Source organism: Emys orbicularis, chromosome 13, assembly GCF_028017835.1.
Source record: "Emys orbicularis isolate rEmyOrb1 chromosome 13, rEmyOrb1.hap1, whole genome shotgun sequence".
In the NCBI taxonomy this organism is placed as follows: domain Eukaryota; kingdom Metazoa; phylum Chordata; order Testudines; family Emydidae; genus Emys; species Emys orbicularis.
This window is the reverse complement of record NC_088695.1, coordinates 19,012,924-19,034,896: the sequence shown is the minus strand read 5'-3', so window position 1 is coordinate 19,034,896 and position 21,973 is coordinate 19,012,924. Positions and strand designations below refer to the sequence as shown.

The 21,973-nt window shown below is 50.2% G+C and overlaps 2 protein-coding genes across 2 annotated transcripts in view; one reads left to right on the top strand and one right to left on the bottom strand.

Annotated features, from left to right (window-relative positions):
• LOC135887555 (zinc finger protein 883-like) overlaps positions 1-19,465 on the top strand; it is a 99,050-nt gene extending 79,585 nt beyond the window's left edge. Inside the window, exons 4-5 of the mRNA XM_065415282.1 lie at positions 18,742-19,160; positions 19,242-19,465. Of these exons, the coding sequence (XP_065271354.1) occupies positions 18,742-19,160; positions 19,242-19,465 (643 nt within the window). The remainder of the gene's footprint in view (positions 1-18,741; positions 19,161-19,241) is intronic.
• On the bottom strand, positions 6,096-8,102 carry LOC135888088 (zinc finger protein 501-like). The gene is made up of 4 exons (XM_065415900.1): positions 8,033-8,102; positions 7,086-7,654; positions 6,683-7,001; positions 6,096-6,550 (listed from the first exon to the last, which is right to left on the bottom strand). The coding sequence occupies exons 1-4, from the start codon at positions 8,100-8,102 to the stop codon at positions 6,096-6,098; spliced, it is 1,413 nt and encodes a 470-aa protein (XP_065271972.1).
• Positions 19,466-21,973: the final 2,508 nt, after the last annotated feature.

The following is a 21,973-nucleotide window of genomic DNA, read 5'->3' as shown; positions in this document are numbered from 1 at the left end:
GAGAAGAGAAAAAAAATAGATTAAAGGTCTAGAAAACATGACCTAGGAGGGAAGATGAAAACTGTTATCATGTTTCAAATAATGTAAAAATCAAGGAGCAGTTTTTTACATCTGCAGTTTCTTACAACCTACACATATCAATAACTGCTACAGATAGCACATTTCTACACATAGCAATTTCACACATATTATAGTGCAAGAAACTGCTACCGGTCGGCATTTGCTACATCAGGTAGCAGTTTTATACAATAGCAGTTTCTTACAATCCTAGGTATCAGTAACTGCTAACAGTAGCACATTCCTACGGGGAGCAGTTTCATAGAATCATAGAATATCAGGGTTGGAAGGGACCTCAGGAGGTCATCTAGTCCAACCCCCTGCTCAAAGCAGGACCAATTCCCAACTAAATCATCCCAGCCAGGGCTTTGTCAAGCCGGGCCTTAAAAACCTCCAAGGAAGGAGATTCCACCACCTCCCTAGGTAAAGCATTCCAGTGCTTCACCACCCTCCTAGTGAAATAGTGTTTCCTAATATCCAACCTAGACCTCCTCCACTGCAACTTGAGACCATTGCTCCTTGTTCTGTCATCTGCCACCACTGAGAACAGCCGAGCTCCATCCTCTTTGGAACCCCCCCTCAGGTAGTTGAAAGCAGCTATCAAATCCCCCCTCATTCTTCTCTTCTGGAGACTAAACAATCCCAGTTCCCTCAGCCTCTCCTCATAAGTCATGTGCTCCAGACCCCTAATCATTTTTGTTGCCCTCCGCTGGACTCTTTCCAATATTTCCACATCCTTCTTGTAGTGTGGGGCCCAAAACTGGACACAGTACTCCAGATGAGGCATCACCAATGTCGCATAAAGGGGAACGATCACGTCCCTCGATCTGCTGGCAATGCCCCTACTTATACAGCCCAAAATGCCATTAGCCTTCTTGGCAACAAGAGCACACTGTTGACTCATATCCAGCTTCTCGTCCACTGTGACCCCTAGGTCCTTTTCTGCAGAACTGCTACCTAGCCATTCGGTCCCTAGTTTAATACACTACATCCGGCCCGGGGCGTTCGCTCTCCCGGAGCTGGCTCGGCTCCTGCAGGCGCTCAGGGGAGCAGAGCCTGGGGTGGGTCAGGGAGGGCAGCAGCTCTGGGACTCGCAGACCCCCGCCCCCCCGGGAGCAGAGCTGGGGCGAGGAGGGGCCGTTGGTGCAGAGTCTCTTTCCTGCCCAGCTCCAGCCCTTTCCCCCGGGTCTCTCCCCTCACCTGCAGGCTCCGGCTCAGAGCCTGGTGTTGGCAGAGCCCGGGGCTGCCCCAGGGGTTGGGTCCAGCCACCGCAGAAAGTCCCCCCCACCCCCACCCCTGGCTGGGCAGCAGCAGCTCAGCCCGGGCTCCCGATCACAATGAAGGCAGCAGCAGCATCTGACCCAGGAAGCTCAACCCCTGCTATCCTGAGCGGAGAGAGCAAAGCAGCCTCCTCCTCCCCCTTTGCAACAAGCAGGGCCCCTGGTGCCACAGGAATTGGTGGGACACAGTCCCAGCTCGGGAACAGCTGCCCAGCAACACTGTAGCCAGGGCCGGCTCCAGGGTTTTTGCCGCCCCAAGCAGCCGCAAAAAAAAAAAAAAAAAAGAAAGCCGCGATCGTGACCTGTGGTGGCAATTCGGCGGGAGGTCCTTCGCTCTGAGCGGGAGTGAGGGATCCTCCGCCGAATTGCCGCCGAATAGCTGGACCTGCCGCCCCTCTCCGGAGTGGCCGCCCCAAGCACCTGCTTGCCAAACTGGTGCCTGGAGCCGGCCCTGACTGTAGCCACGGGAGGACTCCCGGTGCTGCGAAAGGGGGCTGGAGGGCTGCTCTCTCTGCTCAGCACAGATTTATTGCTGCTGCCTCTCCTGTGACCTGGGAGCCCACCCGGCTGAGCAGGAGACTGAGACAAGCCGTGGGGTCCCCTCAAACTGGAGTGATGGGTAAAGCTCCCCCCGGATTTCAGCACTGACAGAGACATGCTGGCTCCATCATCCACAGCAGGTCTGAAAGGAGTGAGTGAGGCAGGGCCTGGTGTTAATGAACAGTGCAGTAGGGGATCCTGTCATTAGAGACTGCACCATAACGCACACCCATGTGGGGCAGAATTAACACTGTTCGGGCACCTTGATTTTGGCCTAACTCTGAGCGCTTGACTGAGCAACCTTAATGACCTTCTTCAGCATTCACGTCGCACTCCCCATCAGTACCCGGCCCAGGCCCAGGAAGCTAATGATCCAACCAGCGCACCAAATTCGGTGATGAATCCTGGTCACATGGTGCATATACTAAGAAGAATGTCGCGTTTTGTGCGTCATATGGATATAAATCCTCTCTTATCCAGTTCTTCTATATAATTATCTAACTTGCAGAGCTAATCCCCTCCAACATTGCCCCTGCGGCTTCTAATCATCAAATATTGCCATGACATCTACGGTGACCATACGTCCCATTTTGGCCAGGACAGTCCCTTTATTAAGCCCTGTCCTGGCCATCCCAACTGTTTTGGCAAAAGTGGGCATTTGTCCCATTTGCTCTTGTCAACTTCATCAGTTGGCAAGAGCAAACGGGACAAATACCCAGATTTGTCAAAAAAGTGGGGTGCACAGGAACATGTAGGGGGATGAGCAAAGATGCCAGCCCCGGGCAGGGGGGCAGGCAGGGCTCAGGTGAGCAGCAACGCCAGTCCCTTGTGGGGAGGAGGGCTCGGGCCAGCCCTGCGCGAGTTGGGGAGGGAGCCTCAAGCTAGCCCCTTATGGTGTCCCATTTTCCCTTCAGGAAATATGGTCACCCATGTGATATCAGAGCCCCACAAATACAAATAAAATAGGTAACTCTGTTGAGTTTGTGAAATATTTCTGGGGCTGGGGGGAGAGGGTCGAGGGGCTGCACTGTGGGAATGCGTTGCTGAAATTACCCCACATTCCATGAGGAATTGCCAATTTCAAGACAGTCGGTGCATGTGGGCTTGAGAGCAGCCAGAAGAGTCATCATTTAACCAGATTCTCTCCCTTAACTATAACATAGCTGGTTCACACCCCCACCATCCCCATCCCAGACAGACCTCCCCAGCTAGGCCTCTTGCACACCCAGTCCACCCCCTCCAATTCTCCACCCTCACCCCCTACGCAGGGGTGACATGTACCTTACCTTGCAATTCCTCATCTTCAGACATTACAGTTTAGCCACTCTCTGCTTTCTGGAAGATGCTACTTTTAGCTGCCCCTCTAGTCACAGGTTCATAGCAGCATTGCAAAAAATGCCATCTTGTCCGGCTCAGGCAGGATCTTTTTAAACAGAGGGCAAAAGGAGAAAGGTAGGAAAGGGAAGGAAAAGGACACAGGAGGGACGGGGCGGCAGCAGGAACTCGTTTCCCATCCGAAGTGCAGCTCAGAACCTAGCCGAAGACAGGGGAGATGGTAATGTCATTGGTTCCCTCTTTCTGGTCCAGTCATGACGCCTTTCAGGATCAGGACCATGAAGGTCCAATAGTGTCATAATGGATCTCAAGGTCCTAGTTGTGTGTGTGTGTGGGGGGGGGAGTGGCTGCCATGATGGTAGAGCTCATGTCTTCCAGTTCACCTGTCTCTATATTTTGACCACCCCCCAATAAAATCTCTCTTTAAGAACCCCCAAAGGGTGTTATGGGTGGAATAGCCCATCCCCTCTGTCATAGGGTGACTGGCAAAAAAGGGAGCAAGGTCCAGTGCAGAGCCTCATTTGGCCATAAGGGGTGCTACAGAGAATAGGCATGTCCATTTCCATATGGCGTAGACTGCAGGACTGAGAGGCTCCTCCCATCGAGGAGGGAAGAGAGACCAAGTTGGAGCATAGGGCAGGAGCACTGACCACCGGAGTTCCAGCTCCAATTGCTGGGAATTCCCAGGCTTCCACAGCAACATGCTGAGGAGATCCAACAACAGGAAGAGATTGGCCACCCCAGAGGCAGAAAGAGAGAGGCCTGGAGGTATGTATGCATTGTGATGGTAAGTTCTGCCCACTGCTCAGGACCCTATAGAAATGGGGAAGGCCCAGACTCTTAAAGATACTGTGCTAAGGGGTGATGGGCCCCCTTCTATTATGGGATTGAAACAAAGGATGTGGGGACCCCGTTTGGACAAAGGAAGAATAAGGCCCTGGGGGTAGCATGTTTTGGTTGTGGGAAAATGAGGCACATAAAAAGCCCCCCCCCCCCCCCCAAATCTCAAACTTTGGGAAGTGGGACTATTGCTCTGGGGAAGCCAGGCTTCAAAGTGTTTGGGAACTTGGACAGCCAAGGGAACAGGTCCCAAATTTAACATAAGAACAGTCACACTGGGTCAGACCAATGGTCCATCTAGCCCAGTATCCTGTCTTCTGACAGTGGCCAATGCCAGGTGCCCCAGAGGGAATGAACAGAACAGGTAATCATCAAGTGATCCATCCCGTCACCCATTCCCAGCTTCTGGCAAACACAGGCTAGAGAATTTAGAGGTGGGAGGTCGGTTAGGGGTTTCAAACATCGCTTTTGCTGAGGGAGAGGCCCCAGACTCTAGTCTCACCCGAGGGAGGGGGGGGGGGCGGGGGAGGGAGAACTTGGGGAATGTACGTAATTTCTACAGGAACCAAAGCAGACCCTGGGGTCTGAAATGATTCCACTGGAGAAGAGCCCACTGAGATGCTCTGAGCAAGACCAGGATTCCCTAACCCATGTCAGAAAATGGGTGGAACTTGTTTCACAGGTTCTGAAAGCTCAAGTATATGCTGATAACCAAATCCCTGATATGAGTACCCACCACCTTGGCAAACTACAGGGTCAGATGAAGCCTCTCTGGCAGAAATGGACGATGGGAAAAAACTTCTCAGCTCACCTCAGTTTCAACACTGTGTAGAGCTGACAGGCCGCTGACTCCCAATATCCTCCATCCCTATGTTTCTCCTTCCTCTCCCCTTGGCCTCGGAGGAGTCTTCCTCTCAAAAACTACCAGTTCAATTTCTTTGACGTGTTCTGGAAATACTCTTCCACTCCCGGAGCGTTCACTTGAATATTTTTAGAATGGGAGAAATTTTCTACTTGAAGACAGAAGAGGGAGGGGCTGAAAGCCGGATCCCGGTTGCATTGTCAATGATGGACAGAGACATAGAAAAGGAAACAAGAAGATGCTGTAGAGCTGTTTGCCCCTTGTGAGTTGATTTTCTCAACAACAACAACACAAAAAAAATTTTTTTAAACATAACCCACTCTGCGCTGTCTTTATCCAAAACTTGAGGGTTTGGGGAGCAAGGAGAAAAAATAACTTGTTGGGGAAAAAACATTTGTATGAAAGTCACTGAATAAAATTAACAGAAACAAAAATGACATTTAATGAGAGTGAAGGTTCCGGTAGGACTCACTTGCCCAACACGAGAAGAAGGGAAAAGACTTGTCACACTGATTACAGCATCTTGGATCATATGCACCCACGCTTCATGAGGCCTTCACTTCCATCTCTAACAGGAACCCAAAAGTAACATGCATCCAACTTCATCCCACTCATGCTGTAACACAAAACCCGACCGGTGAACTAGTACTAGGCTTCTTTCATTGGCCACTGTCAGAAGACAGGATACTGGGCTAGATGGACCTTTGGACTGACACAGTACGGCCAATCTTACGTACCCCGCAGTGTCAACGGTTCAGCACATCCCATCTCCCATAGCCCGTGCATTTGGGAATCAATCTGCTTTGACAGCGTGCAGGTCACTGCAGAGGTTTTGTGTCAGAGCGTGAGTTGGACGGCAGAGTGGGGGCATGTTGTTTTTCAATCTCTGTTGGAGAAGGAAAACTTTTAGACTCTAGGACAGTTATTCCCTCACCTCCCATCCCAATCTCCAAGTAACCCACCCACCAGCACCCAAGATACCTCTCCCATTGGCTGGGCCCATCCGGCAACAACCCAATTTCAAAATACTCCATTCACCTCCCGTGCTCCAGCATCCACCATCCTGCCTCATGGGTCCCAAGTCTCTCAATGCCCCAGCACCCATCCTCAGCCACCTATAGATCTCACAATCCCCAGATGAGTGAGTGGAGCAGAACTATGAGAAAAAACACTGTGACCAACTATCCCGTGTGGATTTTCTGATGCCTTATGAGGTGGGAGCTCTGACGGAAGCTTTTCCCACACTCAGGGCATTTATAGGGTTTTTCTCCCGTATGGATCCTCTGATGTGTTTTAAGAAGTGAGTTCGACTGGAAGCTTTTCCCGCACTCACTACATTTAAAAGGTCTCTCCTCAGTGTGGCTTTTCTGGTGTCTAATAAGGCCTGAGGTCACACTGAATCGTTCCCCACAGTCGGGGCATTTATAGGGCCTGTCTTCTGAGTGGATTCGCCGGTGTCTCCGGAGGGTTGAGCTGTCATTGTACCTTTTCCCGCAGTCCAGGCATTTAAAGGGTTTCTCTCCTGTATGGATTCTCTGATGTTTCATAAGGGCTGAGCAATGACTGAAGCTTTTCCCGCACTCGGGGCAGTTATAGGGTTTCTCTCCTGTGTGGATTCTCTGGTGTTTAACAAGGGCTGAATTCATACTAAAGTTTTTCCCACAGTCGGGGCATTTATAAGGTGCTGCTGTCGTGTTAGTTCCTTGATGTGTAACAGGCGTTGGCCTTCGTTTCTCTCCAGTGTGCATTCTCTTATGTTTAATAAGGCCTGAGCAGTCACTGAAGCTTTCCCCACAGACCAGGCATTTATAGGGTCTCTCTCCAGTATGGCTCCTCTGATGTCTGGTAAGGTGGGAGCTCAGACGAAAGCTATTCCCGCAATCAAAGCATTTATAGGGTTTTTCTCCTGTGTGGATTCTCTGATGTGCTGTGAGGTCTGAGCTCACACTGAAGCTTTTCCCGCAGTCAGGGCATTTATAGGGCTTCTCTCCAGTGTGGACTCTCTGATGTACAATCAGGATCGATCTCCGATTGAAGCTTTTCCCACACACGGGGCACTTAAAGGGTCTCTCTCCAGTGTGGATTCTCTGATGCACGAGGAGGTCTCTACTCACACTAAAGTTTTTCCCACAGTCGGGGCATTTGTAAGGATTGTCCACCATGTGGGTGGCCTCGTGTGCAAGAAGGTAAGAGCTCACTCGGAATTTTTTCCCACATTTGAGGCACTCATAGGGTTTCTCTCCTGTATGGATTTTCCGATGGGTACAAAGGGTCGAGCTCAGACGGAAGCTTTTCCCGCAGTCGGGGCACTTGTAGGGTTTCTCTCCGGTGTGGATTCTTTTATGTTTAATAAGGGTTGATCTCACAGTGAAGCTTTTCCCACATTCGGGGCATTTATAGGGCTTCTCTCCAGTGTGAATTCTCTGATGCGTAATAAGAAATGACCTCCGATTGAAGATTTTCCCACACTCAAGGCAGTTATAGGGTTTCTCTCCCATGTGGATTCTCTGATGGACTTTTATACTTTTAGATTTCCTGAGAGCTCTGCCTGTGGTACTGGCTTTACCATGTGACTCCTCTACAGGAATTTTCCCCAGATCTTTTGAACTGCATTGACTCTCGTAGGTAGTCACCTTCTCGGGACTCGGGGAAATGCTCCCTTCGGATCTTCCCAATAGCCTCCCATCTGCTTCCGCTTCCCGCAGGCAATTCTCCTCCTTTATCTTCACTGTCCTATCCTCTGTGGGAATAAAGAGGGAAAATTGAGACCTGAGTCATTGCTTGTGCTGGAAAGTAAAGTATCCTCTGAAAGGGGCAATGACAGAAATAAATAATGATATGATCTGAAATAAGGGGCCAAATCCCCCAAAGCAGAGGGACCAGTTCTGCTTCTGCATGGCAGCTGAGCACTGAGAAAGAAAGGGGATGAAGGGGGGAGAGGTGTATTCATGTGTCAGTCAGGGTGTGAGGGAAGCTGACATCTGCCAGGAGGATGCGACCCCTGCTGGGAAACCCCTGACATGGGTGAGAAGGTGCAGAACTGGGGGACCTTTTTGAGAATCCCAGCTGTTTCCTTCACTCACCCATGGTTTCTGAGTTGGTTTAACACACTCCTCACCTGCGCAGGGTCCTCTCAGGATCTCCCCTTCCTCTTCATCCAAGGGGCCCAGCTCCTCCCCTGGCTCCATCGGAGAGATCTGGAGTAGAAACAGCCCCGGGTTAGATGGAGCGTGGGCTCCCTGCACATGTGGTGACTTTATTCACTCATGTGTATCCATGTGCGATTTTTACCGATTTTTTAGCCGGGAACAGTTGAGTCATCTTGAAAAGTGAAGAGTTAAAATCAGACTTGTGGTTTTTCTATGAGGGAAACGAAGCTTTAATTCTCTCTCTGGTCACAGACCGATGCCACATTGTGCTGTTGCTTTAGCAATGAGTCCTAGTGGATATGGTACTAGGCAGACCAGCATGAGACCTCTGATCTACACCCAGCTCTGTCATTGACCTGAAAAGCAATATTCCCATCCCTAAGTTTCCAAATATCAGGAGTCAGATCTCAAAAATCATGAGATTTCCTTAGGAAAAAAGTGATTTAAATAAAGAGAACAAACCAATAATAATACATTTTGGGTTCTTTTCTTCCAAGTTTGGCAGTCTGTTGGGATCACTTTTTCTGCTACCCTCGTGGCTAGAATTTTATTTTGTTTATTTTTTTAAATGAAAGCTGAGATTCTCATGTAATTGCAGGACTCCTTGAACTGGGGCTTTATTAACCCCTCCTCCTCCCCCCCCCCCACTAAATATCATGAGACAAATATCACAAGCTGACAACACACAGACAGGGAGATAGAACTAGAGATACTGATCGTGGTATTTAAAAGTGATTAGTTATTTTGGGTACCTCTGATAGAGAAGACCCAACCCAAAATGCCAGAAAGGGACTTGACTGAAAATTAATGAGACTTAGGCTTTGAAATCAATTAGGCATTTTTGATATGATCACCCGAGAAGCATATACTAAGCAATTCCACCATAGATAAAGATACATTTAAATGAAATTTTATTCTGCTACTTATTTAAATAAAAGTAAGTGCAGCACACAGAAGAAATTCCTTTCCATCCTAGCTTTCACCAGCCCAGTTACTCTTTGTAGGGTGACACGAACAGCCCTTCCAGTCCAGGGTCCCCCCCAAATACATCCTCACTGAGTTTGAGAACCCTTGGTATATCTCATAACAGCCAGCAGGTTCAGAACATTACAAGCTTTCATAAAAGACCTTACTGAATATGTTTTTACAGTGCAATGACACAGCATGCAACCAGTTGGTTTAACTGCTTACTTATGTGGATTTAAACCTTTGGTTCTCCCGTTTGGGTGTCTGGACCCTGATTGTCATACCATGGTCCAGTGGTTAGGTTGCTAACTTGGGATGCAGGAGACCTCGCTCCGCCGCAGACTTCCCGTGTGACTCTGAGAAAGTCAGAGTCTCTCTCTGCTGCAGTTCCCCAGGTGGGGACAATAGCATTTCCTTATTACACAGGGGTAGTTGGTGGATAAATACATTAAAACTGCCAAGGTCCTCAAAGTACCTTAGTTAGAATTTTCCAAAAATATGGAAGGTAAGTATCTAACTATGAGCAAGATAATTATTACAACATTTATATCCCTATGGTTAATAGTTAGAGCCCTACCAAATTCACAATCCGTTTTGGTCAATGCCACGGTCATAGGATTTTAAAAATCATAAATTTCATGATTTCTGCTATTTAAATCTAAAATTTCACAGTGTTGTAACTGTAGGAGTCCTGACCCAAAAGAGGGTATTGGGGGCATTGCAAGGTTATTGTAGGGGGGTTGTGATATTGTCATCCTTACTTCTGTGCTGCCTTCAGCGTTGGGCAGCTGGACAGCAGCATCTGCTGGCCGGGAGCCCAGCTCTGAAGGCAGTGCCATGGCCAGCAGCAGCATAGAAGTAAGGATGGCATGGTATGGTATTGCCACCTTTACTTCTGTGCTGCTGCCTTCAGAGCTGGGCCCTCGGCCAGCAGCCGCCACCCTCCGGCTGCCCATTGCCACCCTTACTTCTGCACTGCTGCTGACAGTGCTGCTTTCAGAGCTGGGCGCCTGGCCAGCAGCCACCACTTTCCTGCCACCCAGCTCTCAAGGCAGTGCAGAAGTAAGGGTGGCAATACCACAACCCCCTACAATAACCTTGCAACCGCCCCACCCCCTCAACCCCCTTTTGGATCAGGACCCCCAGTTTGAGAAATGTTGGTCTCCCCTGTGAAATCTGTATAGTATAGGGTAATAGTACACAAAAGGCCAGATTTCACGGTGAAGACCAGATTTCATGGTCCGTGACAAGTTTTCCATGGCCGTGAATTTGGTAGGGCCCTATTAATAGTGGACACACACACCCCATTTTATTTTTCCAGCTAAGGGTTAAAAAAAAAAAAGACTCCACACTGCTCGTATTTAGTGTCAGTTCATTTTTTCAATCCTAGTGCAAGATCATCTTATTTGCATATGTGAGGCCAGATGAAGTACATCAAGAAAAGCAACCACATTGGTGGACACAATTAGCAACAATCGGTCACAGTCAGCAGCAGAATTTAAACAGGACAATTATATTGGTGTGGTAGCCAACACTACAGAATTTCATGGAGTTTTGACCCTCCAGAGGAAGAGATGACCAACCCCTGTCTGCAGAGTAAATTTAGTACAAGTAAAAAGGGGGAGGGGGAAAGAATTGTAGAACGACCAGTATTCTAAATTGTCACAATCCATGATAGTCCAGGTTGCCCTTCTGCATACAATGTTTTTCTCTGTACAAGTGATCAACATATAACAACTTTATATTTAAATTAAAATAAGGAATTAGTATCCTTCAAGTTCCTTGTTGACATCTGAGGTTGGCATTATAGTGAGCTCAAATATTCCAGAAATGGGAGGTGTTGTCACACTGGAACACACCTACTAATAGAGCCGGCTTCAGGAGAGAAACTGTAATCATTTCAGCCAGGGATAGTCAAATATTTTTTGTCAAGGTCCAAATTTCTTAGTCAAGGTATGGCCAAGATCCAGACTTCGGAGAAAATAATACAAATAATAACAACAATGACAATAATGAATAAATAAAAATCATTGTGGGGTCCATTCAAAAGCATCTGGTGGTCCAGTTTTGGCCCATGATCTGAGCCCCCTCTGTCTCCCTTTACAGCAGGGAGCAGATTCGGATGGCCAGCGAGGGAAGTGACTTCAGCAGATGTTACTGAACATGTTCAGATGGCTGAAACCTGCTCAGTAACAACAGCAAAGTAGCAAATTATGACCAGTAGCAGTTTGTAATATTATTCTGGCCCCTCCTACCAGGACTAAACCCAATGAGACATTTTTAATCTCCCCCTCCCTCCCAGGCACAGAGCCTCTGAACCAAACCACTGAAAGGAGCAGAATCAAAGGAGACGCTCTGCGGGATCCCCCCTGACACTGTCCCCAGGGCAGCGCATCCCCCCAGCAGCGCAGGGACCAGGCAGAGGCAGGAACTGGCGTTTCCTCTCCCTGCTCCTCCCCAGAAAAGTCAATCTGCCCCGGGGCGCTGCAGGGAATGGGGCTGGGCAGGGCTGGGAGCCGGGAACCTCCCTCCCCACTGATTGCTCCTGCTGCCCCTGCCAGTCTCTGCCCCTGTCTCCCTCCTGCCCCCTCTCCCCTCGGGCTGGGAGACTCGGTCCCTGGCCGTTGGTGCAGAGTCACTTTCCTGCCCGGCTCCAGCCCTTTCCCCCGGGTCTCTCCCCTCACCTGCAGGCTCCGGCTCAGGGGCTGGTGTCGGCAGAGCCCGGGGCTGCCCCAGGGGCTGGTTGCAGGCAGCCACCGGAGAAAGTCCCCCCGGCTGGGCACAGAGGGGGGTTAGTGCAGGTCTGTCCCCGCACAGACCCCGCGGGGCAGCAGCAGCTGCTCAGCCCCGGCTCCCGGCTCATACCCCAGGCAGGCGGCACCGTCTGACCCGGGAGGAAGTTCAACCCCGATATCCTGAGCAGGGAGAGCGGGATAGTTCAGCGATCAGCCGCCTCCTTTCCCCGAGCCCTGAGCAGAGCCCCCTGGCGGCAGCAGCTCCGGAAATGCAGATACAATGTTGACCCAGCCCCAGCTCGGGAACAGCTGCCCAGCAACGCTGTAGCCAGGGGAGCGCTCCGGGTGCTGCGACTGGTGGCGGGGGCGCTGCTCTCTGTGCTCAGCACAGCCGGGGAGCTGCGATTTATTGCTGCTGCTTCTCCTGGGAGCCGGGAGCCCACCAGGCGGAGCCGGAGACTCCAGGTAATTGAGGGAGAACTGGGGGGAAAGTGCTGGGTGTCCCCCCCCTCCTCACCCCATCGCTGCTCCCCGCGTGTCTGCCAGTCTCGGACTTTAGCGCAGAAATTTTCCCTGCAGGGGCTTAGGGGTGGGGTAGGGGGTCGTGGTTCAGGTGAAGGAAATGGAGAGAAAGGCCTTGGGGGGCGGGATAGCAGGATCAGGCCCCCGCGGGGGTCCCCCCTGTGCCTGGGCGGAAGAGGAGGGGTGAGCAATAAGGAGATGGAGGGGAAAGGGGGGGTAAAGGCAGCATGGTTGTGCGGGGGGGCACCCCAGCGAGTGGAGAAGAGTGGGGGGCTCAGGGGAGTGTGTGTGGGGGGGTTATTCCTCATTTAAAAATCTACCCCATTATCTTGAGACAAGCCGGGGGTCCCTGTGAACTCCGCAGCGATGGGTAAATCTCCTCAGCATTCCAGTGCTGACAGGGGCCTGTTTGCTCCACACCCATCAGGTCTGAAAGGACTGAGGCCAGGTCTACATGACAGACCTATGTTGGTATAACTACATGGCTGGTGTGTAAAAATCCACCATACCCACCCACCCAGATTCAGAGGGCAGGTGAGGGTAGCAGCTTCAGCAGATGTTACCGAGCCTGCTCAGACTGCTCCGGCCTGCTCAGTGACAGCAAACTAGCAAATGTTCACCATCCCTTTGGAGGATCTGGAGCAAAACGTGGCCGTTATTCAGCAGCCTGGCAGGGCAAGAAGGGCAATTGGGGAAGCTTCAGCAGGGGCTTTTGTTCATGTCACACCCCAATTCCCCCCAGGCTCTTTCCCTGCAGACAGATGCTCTGGGCTTTAGTTACAGCTGGTCCCACTGACTGGGCTGCAGCCCAGGTTGGTAGCGAGGGACCAAGGAAGGGGCTGAGCAGCTAAGAGCCTAAGAATATAAGTAACAGATGCTGGCAGGGGAAAGAGGGAAGGGGGAGAGTTAAGGGCTCGGAGGCTTTTCTGCAATACAACTATACAGTATATCTAGATAGCGTAACCGAGCATCATGCACTGTGTGACTCCTGCTTTTGACTGATTAGTAATCAAGGCTCCTAGAAGAAGCTACTGCTGCCTCCATTGTGATCTGGAGACCTGGACCAAGCAACTGCTGCTCTGTGTCAGGGAGAGACCAGAGAAACCAATGGGGGACTTTCTGCAGTGGCTGGACCCAGCCCCTGGGGCAGCCCCGGGCTCTGCCGACACCAGCCCCTGAGCCGGATCCTGCAGGTGAGGGGAGAGACCTGGGGGAAAGGGCTGGGGCCGGGCTGTAGAGGATGGGTTCCTCTAAAGCACTGGGAAATCTAGTTGACAAGCTACATCAGGCAGGGTGATTAGTCTCCGCTGTCTCTCCCCCTAGGGCAGGTCTCTGTGGCTCTGGTCTTTGACTGAGCCTGACCCACTGCACAGGGACTGTGAGGCTGAGGGGGGTAAAGAACTTTGAGAGCCCCAGATGCAAAGTGATAGAGAGGGGCAGGGCTGGGGCATGGTTATTATTTCATTGGGTTTTTTTTTTCCATAGAAAACTGACACTCCCCAAAACTCTGAAATAACAGGGACAAAATATTTAAACATGGTCTCTGAATTGGCATCCAAAATGTAGCCTCCCCTGGGATGTTTTCATATGCTGGGCATGTGCACATGGATGCCATGTGCACACTCTGATGGAGGGCGAGAGGGATGCATGCAAAAGAGTTGTGGGTGCAGAGTTGTGGGTGCACATGCAAAGGGCGATCCTGGATCAACAAGGTAAAAACACGACTAAGCATCTTCCTCAGTGTCACAGAGTTTAGAATTGCTCCAGCCGCTGTTCTCACCCTGGCAAGCTGCAGAGTAACAGCCATATTTTGCTCCAGATCACCCACTCCTCCCAGGGGACAGGGAAAGGACAGAACTGCTGGTGGGTTCGGTCTGGGTATAGGTGGGGAATGCAGAAAGGTAGGAGCCCAGCAAGTGAAATCCCTTCTGAGCCTGCTTTAATGTGGGGCATAAGTTGTAGGGACAACCCCAGCAGGAGGGGGTGAAAATTCCCCTATGAGAAGTAACAAACGACTGACCACGCAGACATCAGAGGCGCACAGCCAGCGCATTCAAGTCACTCTGGAAAGTTGGGAACTGGGCTTGAATATCACAAGGTTTAAAAATACACTTTGTGGGGAGGGGTGATTTTATTTATCTTCTGGTGGTTAAGCCTGTGGGGGGAAGCGACCTGCCCCCTTAGTGAGAGAGAGCGAGAGAGAGAGAGAGAGTGTGTGTGTGCATATTGCATCACAAGAGCAAAACTCTACCTGCCACAGTGCACATGCAAAATTGCAGCCTCCCTCCTCACAGGGAGACTCCACCCACTGACCCTCCCCTACTCCTGGGATAGGGGGAGCTGCTACTCTGTGTCCAACTCCACACTCTCCCTCATCACTGCCCTGTCACCAGTCTCTTCTCCCCTGATCCTCACAGTCTCCTCTTCACACCTGCCCCTCTAGTCACCTGCCGTTCCCTTTACACCTTCCGTGTACCTCTCGCATCAGCCACCCCACATGCCCCTGTGCTCCCTATCTGCAAACCCCCACAGCCTCCAACCTTGCACCCCACATTCCCCTGCACTCCCTAATCCATGACATTCCCCTAAATCATTGTCAGACTCAGTCTGGTCCCCACAAATTCCCCTGCACTGCTCTCAGCCTCCCTCTATCCCCCCGAACATACTCCTATGGGCCTCTGTTTCCCTCTTGTCCCCATGTGCCTTGCATCATCCCTCATTCTCCCTGCTGCCCCTCACTCATTACCCTCTTCTGTCTGTCTCCTGCTCCCCTCCCAGGATCTCACTCACCTCCTCCCCCCTCAGTCTGCCCCCTGGACATGGACGACCCTGCGCACTGCCCCACAATCCACCTCTCGCCCCCTCCACCCCTCACTAATTCCCCTGCACCCTCCTCAGTCTTGCTCTAGCTTCCCGTGTCTCCCTTTCTATGCATGGTGTCTCCTTGTCAGAGGATGTTGTGAAGGCCAAGACTATAGCAGGGTTCAAACAAGAACTAGATAAATTCATGGAGGATAGGTCCATGCCAGGATGGGCAGGGATGGTGTCCCTAGCCTCTGTTTGCCAGAAGCTGGGAATGGGCAACAGAGGATGGATCACTTGATGATTACCTGTTCTGTTCATTCCCTCTGGGGCACCTGGCATTGGCCACTGTCGGTAGACAGGATACTGGGCTAGATAGACCTTTGGTCTGACCCAGTATAAACCATTCTTATGTTCTTATATATCCAGCCAACTAACCACAGGGCCCCAGCCATATTCCCTGAGGAGAGCATAGCTTTAACCATACTGAAAACAATAGGAGCTGGTGACCATTACTAGGAGCTGCCTTACTTCCACATGCCTGGAAGATCTGTAGGGAAATGGCGGCCATCTGGAATAATAATGAATAATTATTGAATGAACAATAATAGTCCTCAACTCTACTACGGGAACATTCATAGGTATTACTAAGGTGGCTCCCCAAAATGCCAGCCTTTTCCAAGAAAAATTTCTAGACAAATGAACCATGAAACCAATGATGTACCTGAGATATATCAACGATATTTTCATCCTATGGACAGATCACCTCAGCTCCCTCACAGATTTCCACCACAACTTCAACAACCATCACCCATCCATTAAACTCTCTCTGGAATACTTCCACACTAGCATCAACTTCCTGGACAGCAATCAGCTGCAATAATGGAACCCTACAGACAGCAATATACAAGAAACCCACAGATCACCACACATACCTTCACAGATCCAATAATTGCCCCAAACATACCAAGAAATCAGTTATCTACAGCCAGGCACTCAGATGCCACAGATTATGCTCTGAGGAAAAAGTCCAGGATACATACCTTAACACACTTAAAACCACCTTTACCAAACAAGGACACGCCGCCAAAGAAGATGGCTCCATCAATGACTATTGGTCTGGATGGGCAGACCAGAACACACCAACTCAAAGCAGCACCAGACCCTGCCAGAACAACAGATGGAAAACCTGCAGACATATCTCCACTGCTACAATGATCAACACCCCCCAGAACACACCTTTCAAGATCCATGGGTCCTACACATGCCCATCATGACATGGGGTGTACCTCACCCAGTGCACTGCCCCAGTAACAACTACGTGGGTGAAACCAGACAATCTCTATGCTCTCGAATGAACTGACACATAAAAATGCAAAAAGACAAAAACGCTCTATCACCTGTGGGTGAGCACTTTTCACAAAATGATCACTCTGTATGTGAACTCTCAGTCCTCATCCTCAAAAGAAACCTGCTCCATACCTTCAAAAGACGAACCTGGAGGCTTAAATTCATAACTTTGCTAGACTCTAAAAATCATGGACTGAATAGAGACACTGATTTTATGGCTTATGGTTTTATTACAACAATCTGTAACTCTCTAACCCCCTTTTTGTTCTATGACTACTACAGTGGTGTTAACAGGCCACTTCACCTTGAATGGGGCTTTGTAAGCAATCTGTTCCACTTTGCATTTAGCTGTGACACCCTGAGTTTAGTACTTTTCCCAGACCTGGAGAAGAGCTCTGTGTAAGCTCGAAAGCTTGTCTCTCTCCCCAACAGAAGTTGAACCGATAAAAGATATCACCCTTGTCTCTCTTGAATAAGGACGGCTTGACTTCAGCATTTCTGAAGGTAATGGGAGATGAAAAAGGGAAAACAAGTGAGTTCTGCGTCAGGAATTGTGAGATCATGGGAAACTTCTAAAACTCCAGACTAAATATCATGAGATTCAAAATGCATTCAGTAAAGTCGGCGGCTCTTGGGCATCAGGTTTTCACCTCACAACCAGTATGTTTTCAATTAAAGCGTCTGGAAATTTTCCACCTCTCCCCAGAAAAGTTCCCTGTTCTCTGCGGGGAGGGGGATTTTCCAGCCCTCTCCTGGAGTGAACTGGTGGGATTGTGACTGGGGCAGCAGGAAATGAATGAGGATCTCTTGCTATTTCAGGGGCCAGTGACCTTCAAGAAGGAGACTCATCATGCAGGAGAATTGTGAGAATGTGACCTCGCTGGGTAAGGATTCCTGTACCCTTAGGAATTAGAAGCTGGGGGTGGGGGTGTCTCTGAGGCACCTGGGTTGGCTTCTGCTCAGGGTTCTTCCCTGCTCCCTTATATTTCAGGGGGATCAGCCCCATCACCCCCAGAATCCATATGACCACTCCACACCCTCTTTCAAGGGAGAGGAGATTCAGAGACGCATTGGAGATGCTAGTCCATCCCCAGAACTTCCAATGGAGAGGAAGAGTTGCATGTTCCTCTCCTCCGTATTATTAAACATGGGCGCACAGTGTCCCTCCCTACAGAGAACTGGGTCTATGCCTGGAGAGGGCTTTGGTCCCACAATATTAGAAAGGAGTAAGAGATGGTCCAATTCCTAAACCAGAGTCATAAGACTCCCCAATTTATGGAGATCCCGGGATCTCCTTCCGCGGAATCACATGCCACTATAAACACCCGACCTCCCCCAAAGGATCTCCAAGACCATTTTTCAGTCCATTTGGTTTATACAAAGGCACTACCTGGCACATCTGGAAACAGCTGTGCCTGAGAATAACTGTAAAACCCTAGTCTCAGCCTCAGCTGTTTTCTTTCCCCTGAGCTGGGTTTCCAGTTCCCACAGCCAACATGATCTCCTAGCTGGAAATGGGGGAAGAGCCATGAGTCCTAGCTCACCAGGGCTCCATGGAAAGAGAGATCCTGAGAGGTGCCGGTCAGGTGAGGAATTGTTTGAACAGACGCATAAATCATCCAGCCTTGGCATAAACATCTGGGATTCTCACACAGGCCCCATAAACTCCCCCATTTCTACCTCATCTCAACCTAGTCAAGATTATGCCCATGAGGTGTCATATCTTCCTGGCAGATGTTACTCATGGCTTTCCTCCCACCCTGACCAACATCTGGCAGCAGCTCATGTCTCTCTGAATGTTCAGATAGGATGAAGAGGCAAAATTGGTCCTCTCCTCTCTCTCTGTTTGGAGGAAGGTCTTGGGATTCAGATTCTACTCCTGAGTTTTTGATCTCCCCAGAAGTTATTTGGGTTTGTTTTCCCCATTCTCATCCCCTTTCTCAGGTACCCTTTCCCCCTGGCACAGGGACTGACTCCTGTCTTGATTCTCTCTCTGTCCCAGCAGGTGATGTGATGGTGAGTGAGAACGAGGAAGAGAGTCCTCAGCAGAAAAGTCTTGAGCAAGTGGAACCGCGTGGGATATTGCTGGGAAGACCTGAAGAGGGTATTTTCCAAAGTTCTGAGCTGGGAGAATCCTGTGAGACTCAATACAGGCCAAAGGGGCAGCTGGGAAACCCCCCAGGAGATGGACAGGGAAAATCCAGTCACCGTGGGGGAGATTTGGGGGACCTCAATGGGACCACAATGCAGCTGAGAATCAGCACTAAAGAGAAATGCCATGAATGTGCTGAGTGTGGGAAAAGCTTCAACCAGAGATCAAACCTGATTGTACATCAGAGAGTTCACACAGGAGAGAGACCTTATAGCTGCCCTGACTGCAGGAAAAGCTTCAAGCAGAGTTCAGACCTTCTTCGACATCAAAGAATTCACACAGGAGAGAGGCCCTACCGATGTCCCATCTGTGGGAAAAGCTTCAATCAGAGCTCAGAACTTAGTAAACATCAGAGAACCCACACGGGAGAGAAACCCTATAAGTGCCCTGAGTGCGGGAAAAACTTCAATCAGAGCTCAGAACTTGTTAAACATCAGAGAATTCACACAGGAGAGAGACCCTATAGGTGCTTGGACTGTGGAGAAACCTTTAGCCAGAGCTCACACCTTATTGTGCATCAGAGAATCCACACGGGGGAGAGACCCTATAAGTGCCCCAAGTGTGGAGAAAGTTTCAGTGTGAGATCAGTCCTTACTACACATCAAAGGATCCATACAGGAGAGAAACCCTATAAATGCCCCATCTGTGAAGAAAGATTCAGTCAGGTCTCAGCCCTTATTACACATGAGAGAATCCACTCCGGAGAGAGACCCTATAAATGCCCGGACTGCGGGAAAAGCTTCACGCAGAGCTCAGCCCTAATTAGACATCAGAGAACCCACATGGGAGAGACACCCTATAAATGCCTAGACTGTGGGAAAAGCTTCAAGGTGAAGGTCTCTCTAATGTCCCACCAGAAACTGCACACAGGATAGAAGGTGTCGGGAGCTTTCCCTGCAGGGCAATGGGTCTGTGCCCTCCTGAAGCAAAGTGTAAATGTGCTTCCTTTGAGGATGATCTGGGTAGGGACAACAGACAGGTGGATGGTTGGGGTTTCTATGGGGGGTGGTTGGCGGAGCCCGGAGGAGGAGGAAATGCTGGGCACTGGGGAGATGAGTCATTTCAGGGTTCGAGGGGAGCAAGTGGTGGGATCAGTGGGGAGATGTTTCTGTGGGTTCCACACACACTTTCCAGTGTAGGGAAGAAGTAAAAATGCCCCATTATCATTTGTGTCTGAGTCATCTCTGCGGCTTCTAGGGCATCTTGAGGCAGGGACAGGGGAATGATATTCAGGGAAGCAGCAAGGGGCCCTGCATAGCTGTAGTTATACAGCAGGAAGAGCTGCCGATCTGAAGTGACAGGATGTCTGAGCTAGGGTGACCAGACAGCAAGTGTAAAAAATCGGGACAGGGGGTGGGAGGGTAATAGGTGCCTGTATACAAAAAAGCCCCCAAAATCGGGACTGTCCCTATAAAATCGGGACATCTGGTCACCCTAGTCAGAGTGATGCTCAGTGTATTGGCCAGCTCTGCAGATGCAGGAAGCTGGCTGGGGACTGGGGAATTCATGGTGGAGATTCCCCAGAGAGGTGGGGTCCTTGGGGGATTGCACTGTTCCCGTGAGGGCGGTGTGGTGTAATAGCGAGAGCAGGGGGAATTCGGATTCAGGAATCCTGGAGAGGGGGCTGATGTCTAGAGGTTAGACTGGGGTGAAGGTGGCAGTCAGGTTTCCAGGGTTGGGTAACCAGCTCTGCTAATGTCTCCTGTGCAGTCACTTCCCTCCCCTTCCTCCCGTCTCTACAATGGAAATAACAATTACCCACCTCCCTCAGAAGTGGAATTACTGTGTATTCAGTGGCTTAGGAGGACAGAAGCACTAGGGGAGGGCAAGTTTCATTATCATTATTACTATTAGTTTTCCAAGACTGGGGTTTTCTTTTCAGTTTCAGGTTGTTTCAGTGTTTTCCCCATCAACTTTAATGGCCCATTGATGGTCTTTTCCTGGGTTGTTGTGATCCTAGGCACCACGGGATTCACACCCTGCACACTACTGCAATAATATCTGTGCAAAATATGCCTTATGAGCCATAGGCACCAACTCCGTGGGTGCTCTGGGGCTCAAGCACCCACAGAAAGAAAATAGGGGGTGCTCAGCACCCACCATCCACAGTGGTTCCAGCCCAGGCTGGCCACTGATCAGCTGTTCAGCGGGCCCCGAACGGCCAGCAGAGCAGCGAGCAGCTAGTGGAAGGCGCTTGGGGTGGGAGGCGGAGAGAAGCTAGCAGCGGGCATGTGAGGGATGGGCCTCGGGGAGAGGGGCAGATTGGGGGTGGGAAGAGGCAGAGCGGGAGTGAAGCACCCACTGGGGGGAAAAAAGTCAGCGCCTGTGTTGTGAGTTATCATTCAAAAACTAATAACACACCGGTCAATATCATTCAGAATTGTATGTGACAGTGCTGTAGGTGGAACTCTGGATACTCACTGCCTTAAAGCCTGTGATTAGAAGGTGTTTAAACCAGGCGTGCCAGGGAGAGTTGATAAACAAAAGGTTTTCTCCAGACAAAGAAAAGAGGCCAACACCTGAAACCAGGTGTGGCCAAATTCAGTAGGCTATTCGTTTGTATCGGAGCTTGCAGAAAAAGATCATTTGCATTGTCTAAATCGCCAGCAGAAGAGAAGGTGAGGCAGCATAGAGGCAGACAGCATGAGATAGCATCCACCCCCAGCAGGGAAAAGGAACTGTAGCTGGGGAGACATGTCAGAAGAAGACATTTCTAAGGTTTACTGGATTATAAAGAGACAGGGAGCAAATCCCTAAATTATCCTTCAGCTGAGGAGACAAGGAAAACCAGCACCTTGAACTCCGACAGCGGGGCTCCTGGCTGAAAGCTAGCCAGCCATTGCTGGGAACGGAAGATAGGGTGACCAGGCAGCAAATGTGAAAAATCGGGACGGGGTGGGGGGTAATAGGAGCCTATATAAGAAAAAGACCCAAAAATCGGGACTGTCCCTATAAAATCGGGACATCTGGTCACCCTAATGGAAGACTAGTGAGGAAACTACCTTGTACAAAGATTGGAGCTTGTTAACTTAGCTCCTAGCCATTAGGAAGCGTATTTTTACTTTTGTTTGTTTGTAACCCTTTCTATCTTTATTCCTTCTACCAGGTATCACTTAGGGATTGGCTACACTTGCAAGTTAGAGCGCATTAAAGCAGCCCCAGGCACCCTAACTCCCGATCCATCCACACTGGCAAGGCACTTAGAGCGCCTGGACTCTGCAGCTGGAGTGCTCCTGGTAATCCACCTCCACGAGAAGCATAACGCTTGCTGTGCCTCGGCTGAAACGCCCGAGCATCAGTGTGAACGAGGTGTTGCATTACTGCGCTTTGATCGGCCTCCAGAAACGTCCCATAAATCCCCTTAAGTCAAGAGGCCACTCTTG

Coding starts and splice junctions, on each gene's coding strand:
- LOC135888088 (XM_065415900.1), bottom strand. CDS start 8,102: ATGGAGCCAGGGGAGGAGCTGGGCCCCTTGGATGAAGAGGAAGGGGAG. Junction 7,655..8,032: donor CCTGAGAGGACCCTGCGCAG/GTGAGGAGTGTG, acceptor TTATTCCCACAG/AGGATAGGACAGTGAAGATA. Junction 6,551..6,682: donor AAGCTTCAGTGACTGCTCAG/GCCTTATTAAAC, acceptor GTATGAATTCAG/CCCTTGTTAAACACCAGAGA.